The sequence below is a fragment of the Carassius carassius genome, chromosome 24 (genome assembly GCF_963082965.1).
Source record: "Carassius carassius chromosome 24, fCarCar2.1, whole genome shotgun sequence".
NCBI classification, from domain to species: domain Eukaryota; kingdom Metazoa; phylum Chordata; class Actinopteri; order Cypriniformes; family Cyprinidae; genus Carassius; species Carassius carassius.
This window is the reverse complement of record NC_081778.1, coordinates 28,741,180-28,747,179: the sequence shown is the minus strand read 5'-3', so window position 1 is coordinate 28,747,179 and position 6,000 is coordinate 28,741,180. Positions and strand designations below refer to the sequence as shown.

The 6,000-nt window shown below is 42.0% G+C and overlaps 1 protein-coding gene across 4 annotated transcripts in view; it reads right to left on the bottom strand.

The window, feature by feature from the left end:
* Positions 1-309: 309 nt before the first annotated feature.
* LOC132103384 (OTU domain-containing protein 7B-like) overlaps positions 310-6,000 on the bottom strand; it is a 30,186-nt gene continuing 24,495 nt past the window's right edge. For 2 of the 4 annotated variants that reach the window (XM_059508449.1, XM_059508451.1), the window contains exons 7-12: positions 5,049-5,155; positions 4,817-4,944; positions 4,384-4,533; positions 4,035-4,149; positions 3,211-3,295; positions 310-2,875 (exon numbers count right to left, since the gene is read on the bottom strand). In XM_059508449.1, the coding sequence (XP_059364432.1) occupies positions 1,421-2,875; positions 3,211-3,295; positions 4,035-4,149; positions 4,384-4,533; positions 4,817-4,944; positions 5,049-5,155 (2,040 nt within the window). In that variant the 3' untranslated portion in view covers positions 310-1,420. The remainder of the gene's footprint in view (positions 2,876-3,210; positions 3,296-4,034; positions 4,150-4,383; positions 4,534-4,816; positions 4,945-5,048; positions 5,156-6,000) is intronic. The other 2 variants (XM_059508450.1, XM_059508452.1) reach the window with 1 other exon arrangement.

Sequence of the window (6,000 nt, the reverse complement as noted above, 5' to 3'; positions counted from 1 at the left end):
ACATGTTGTATGGTCCACATTTAATATTTTGTATGGAAAAGAACAATCTACTTTTGTATTTGTACATTCGGTAATGAAGGTTTGGAATGGCATGCAAGGCCAAGGAGTTAACAGTATTTTTATTTCTGGCTGACTTTATCGGAGGCTTTACTGTCTGTTAACAGTGTAATATAGTATACTGGAAAGATAAAATCTCAATACACGGTGCATCGTATAAGTGAGATACAGAGAAATCTGCAAGCATCCCTCTACATCCACAAAATCAAACAAAAGTAGAAATTCTGTTCAACAATCCCCCTGAACTAAGACTGAAAAGGCAACTAGGAAACAAGTGAGCAGTGGCACCTACAGCCGAACCCTGACCTCTGCAGTCCACACGAGTGGAACTGCAAGCTCTACCTCCAGAACAAAGCAAAATGCCAGACTAAAAGCACTGAAACATAACAGTCTATTCATTGTTGTGTCCGGAACCCACACGCACAAGCTCTGGACATTAGAAAAGTGCTTGATTTGGTCTGCTCTGGGGGTGATCGATCATTAACATTTGGGGCAGTAACATTTGAAGGGGTCAGAAACGGTTTCAACATCAGCCCCCGTTTGACCTGCGAGCACCTAGAACTCATTTATTAGCATAACCAATAGAACACTTCAGCATGATGTACCATTTCCGTTTTTGCACAAATTTGAAAAGCTTTGCACTTTTAAATGTTCTAGAAATACTAAATCAAACATAAACTACTGTGATTTTTACAATGGACATGTGATGACCCAAAGCGAAACCTTTGACTATCAAGGTTCAGTTTCATAAGTTGAAAATCATAGAAGCGAGAAAGCAACATTTTAGCTAATTTAAGCCAGTCGGGTATGACTTCAAAAGGGTACAAGTTAAATAACTGTAGCGTTGGGCCAATTCAGATAAAACTCACTTAAAGTTAACTGTGGGTTTTTGCCTTACACTCGCAATATGGCAAGTCTTACTTTGATTGCAGCTGAGATCCTACTTGTAATGTCTACTATACAAATGCAGCGGATATAAATACGCATTTTCTGGTTGTGCTTAAAATGTCTTTTGGGGTATGTGGCGTGTTTGTGATGCAACAGCACATTGTGCTCCAATGTCTATTGCCTGTGCTCTACATTCTCACCAACAGGAAGAGACAAGGAGACAGGAAAGAGGATGACCACTTCAAGCAAATGTGGGAGGAGCTTAAAGCTCCAGCCTATGCGCCACAGCAAATGTAACACAATAGCATTCCTGTTCCCACAATGGCCACTCATTGTGGATGCCAAGTCTCAGTAACCTGGTTCAGAAAGGCCGAACTGGTCTTAAAGCAAGATCCACACAAACAGGATATGTTGTGGCTCACACGGTGGGCTCCAATGAGTCCTATAGGAGAGAAACTGGACAGAAATTGTCCATTCAAAACCTGTGTATGGCCGGCTCCGTTTCCCGTCTCCTCAGCTCCTCTCGGTAGCAGTATGAGCAGTAATTGCCCGTCTCGGGGTGACCGTAGTAATTGCAGGTAGGCGTTCGACATCTGCTGGACTGCAGGTTGGCGAGGCCACCTGCACTCCCTAAAGAGTAATGCCTCACGGGCATCGGCCCATTGTGGCTGTCCAAAGTGAATCGTGCGTCCCGCAAGCCATTCGTGTAGCCTCCAGCAGGTTCAGTTTGGTAATCAATTGGGTCATGGTCTTGGGGAAAAGACGTCAGGCAGGGGCTGATGATACGGGATGGGCTGCCCAAGCTGTTGGAGGGTGGGTGGTACTGGGTATGGGGCGGGCCCTGTGCTAGGGGGCAGTGTCGGGGCAAAGTAGCATAAGATGGTAGGCCTGGGTAAGAAGGCGTTGAACCTCCTGCCAGCTGCCGTCGTGTATCCAAATAACCATGCATATGGAGATGCTGCGTGAGTGGGGAAGGAGAGTGGTCAATGAAGTTGGCCCTAGGGATTGGGACCACACCAGAATACATCACTGGGCTGAAAGATGATGACTTCAAAGCATTAAAGGTAGGAGGTGAATTATCAGTAACTTCCTCTTTGCTTTCAAAACTTCTGTAACTCAGCTCAGGCCCGTCCTTTTTCAGTTGGGACCCAGCAGTCATTGCAAGACCTCCCGTCGCTTTCCGTTCAGCTTCTCTTCTCTGTTCCTGTTCAGCATGGAAGCGCTCCTCGGCATCAACCAAGTAGCGTTGTATCATTTCCTCCTGAAATGGCTGCCGGTTGCTTGTAGCGAGTAGTGCAGCGAAGATGAACTTCCTTTCACCTTGCATAGTGGCTCGGAGGATGCTAAGACTCACTTTCACATCAGAGCTGTACTTAAAAGGGTCACTTTCTGAAGAATAGCTTCCATTTTGCCGCTCACTGGTTGAGGAGGGTGAATCTTTCCCAGAGTCCTCAGAGCCAGTTTGAATAGAGGGAGAGCTGTCCTTACTGCCCTTACGACCTCTCAGAGAGCCTTTCTTCTTCTCTTGACACTCATGTTTGGGTCCAGTTCCAATTGTATTCTTCCCCGTCATCAGGCCTCCCACATTCTTCTTAAGCTTACTGCCCAGGCTCTTTCCAAAGCTACCCAGCTTGTTGGCAACGGAGTCTGCACGTTTCTTGTCCTTATCCTTTTCTTTGTCTTTCTTCCCCTTCTCCTTTCCAAGTGTGCCGGTTGTCCCTGCTGAACTGTTACTGGATGAGCTAGAGGAGCTGGAAGATCCACCACTTGTTTTGCCTGTTGTCCCACTGGTTCCAGTAGTGCTGCTGTCTCCATTGCCATTGGAACTGCTGCTGACAGATTCCTTATCAGACTCTCCAGAGTCTGGCGGGGTGCGGGCATCCTCTCCTGCAGATGCCGTAGGTGACTCTGGTTGGGCCAAAGGGGCCTGCTGTGGATGCCCAAAAAATTTAATAAATAAAATTGTATAGATGCTACATGATTTAGCTGGAATACAAATAAAGAGCACACCACAAATCAAAAGAATCATAAGGTGATAGTTTTTTACCAGACAAGTTTATATTTAGATATCATGGAAATGGGAAGTGACCAGAAAACACTGCAGTTTAAGTTTTTTGTTGTTGTTGTTGTATGTGTGAGAAATAAAAATGCTTTGGATGTACTTTTTTTTGTTGTCAGAGCAAATTTACCAAAGGTTTCCTGCTGATAGTTTACACTAAACCAGTGAAATTTTTCTTAGCATGTCAAACAAAGCAAGAAGCTCACCTGTACCTCACAGGGTAGAGGAAGCCAGGTGACAGTCATGTAGCTATGCAGCAGATGGAGCTTTGCCTCCAGAGATAAGGTTACACTGAAACCAAATAAGAGGCAGCTGATATTTACTTATAAGTGGCACTTAAAATGCCTGACCAAAAAAAAAAAGAAACCTTATTGAGACATACCGAGCTGAGTAATTTTGCACTACATAGTCAAAATAACCTGGATACTTTAAAAACATTTTTCTGAGCAAATCTGGTATAGGCACAAGACACATCAATTACAGGAATGTTCCAGATTTAAAACAAGTAGAAAACCTATGGATGGCATTTGTGACATGCGGCTGATGACCACAGGAAATAATTTTGACCCATCCCTCAGACTGTATAAACACGCATAAATAGCAACGAGAAATTACTCACATAATATTAACAAAAATATGAGCTACGCATTTCTGCTTTAAAACTCTCCAGAATGTCTTGCTTCAGATTAACATGCAAGGTTCATTACTGTAAACAATTTATTATTGTTATTTTTTCAATCTGAATCTGAATTATTGTCTGTGGTAACTGACAGCATCTCAAAAATGCATGAGCATGGGCCTTTTTAATGCATTAAACTAGGTGGTACACTTGTACAGAGGATTGCACAACTGACAGTGGAGCAGAGAAAGTGACGAGTGCCTCAAAAAGCTGGGAAATGTTGATGTTTATGTAAAGGACACAAAATAATAATAATAATAATACTAAATCCAGATTGCAAAATGCAAACTGCAAATTGTTTTGTAACTAGAGCATTGCTTAAACAGACAAATGTGCATAATGAAATTCTACCTTGCTAGCATGACATTAACATTGTCATCTTTGCCCCATTCCCAGTCTTCTCCAGGATCCACAGCAAAGTGCAAAGGCAACATCTTATGATCCGAGTCTGTCAGAGGGATCACCACTGCAGAGGTTTTTACCAAACAGAAGGTAACAAATGGTCAGTACCATTCCGAATTACATTAAGAATGTGGCTTATTTACAAACACAAAACGGTATTCAAATGAACTCCAAGACTACAGTTCCTACAGTTTTTGCAGAATTTGTTCGGTCTTGCTTTGAAAAACTGGTTTATCATCAAGCAAGAAGAGCAAACAGCAAGCACCATAAGATTTGCTACATATAAACCACTCCTCACCTTCTTCTTTGGAACGGTCTTTCTGCTCCATTGAGACCAGGGCAGAGAAATGGGCCTGGTCATATGCCAGAACGAGAGGGGAGCGGTGGCACTTGTTGGCTGGTACTTCCAGGGGCAGGTAAATCCCTCCAAACGGGATTGGTGCAAAAGCTAAACAACAGACAAAAAGATAACCTTTGCTTATGGAACAAGGGAAGACAAAATGAATATGCATTATTTAAAATTAGATAGTCAACACTTTTTTGTGCCACTGCATTTTTCTGCTGTAGTCATAGTCATCCTAATGTGCCCATGGTTACATTATAACCATAAAATATTGATTGAGTCATTTTTGCCACTTGGCTTCAGTAGACAATGAAGGCAGTTTTGAGTTGTGAATGTTACCTCAAAGTGTGTCAAACTCCTCTAAAATAAATATTTTGTCCTTATTTACCTTCTCCCCCAGAGTCCCGCAGCATGGTGTCAGCCACCACCACTATTGGCCTGTGGAGCACATGAGCAAGAACGAACACATGAAACTCCTCCAGGCTCTCGTACACCGGCTCCTCCTGTGACTCGGCACTGCAGGACACAAATCACACTCTCCCAGCACGAACAAAACACTCCAGAAAACCTCTGTTTACAGCTTTCAATGTAGAAAATAAAATCAGACGTAATCAACACACCTGTTGCTGCCATTGGTGCTGTAGTGTATCCTGGGTTCACTAGATGCCAGTTTCAACAACTCATTCCACTCTTTCTGCCACTCTTCCTCCGTGTAAACCAGTCCTGACTGCACACAAATCCACACACATAATCATCATTAGGCTAAAACCAAGGCCAAATTTGTGCAGAATTTCAAATTTTCCTAATTGCACTATTGTTCGAAAGTTTGGTATTGGTAAGCTGAATTTTCAGCATAATTACTCCAGTCTTCAGTGTCACATGATCCTTTAGTGTTCATTTATAATTAGTAGGGATGCACAGATACCGATACTGAGCTCTTGTACTTGTTAAAATGCCCCGATACCAAACGCAGATACCACACAGCATGTGCTTAGTGCCAAATTCAGACAAAAGAAACACCGACAACAGATAGCAGAATGAGTTATTAGAGATTAAGGATGTATGCAATGAATATTCTGTTAAACATTCAGTATTAAAATAAGACCATTTATGGGGCATTCACTTTGAACAATTTATTTTCAACATTAGGCATACACGACTTTCTGGCAAAAGTGAATTTAGCAGCCTTGGCTGTTACTACTTGTCCATCTCATTCTGCACCAGTAAAATTCTGTACGTGCACACGTTGCACGTGTTTTGCCTACTTGAATGATTCTGCATTATATGAATGGCTTTGGAATATAAATCGCAGCATGTTTCAGATAAAAAAAAAAAAAAAAAAAAAAATTGTCTTCTATTTGGAAAAATATCATAGTTAGGAGATTTATAACGTGTGGTTCCCTGCATTATTACAGGAAAACTCGTAATTACAGCACTAATCTGCTGCAATGGAGCAGCTCTTATGCTATTAAATTAATGATGTTGAACCACAGAGCAAAAAAATTTACAAAGAAAGTAACAAAAACTTGTAAAATACATGAGCATAATTAAGTGTGAAAATAAAAGTCAAAC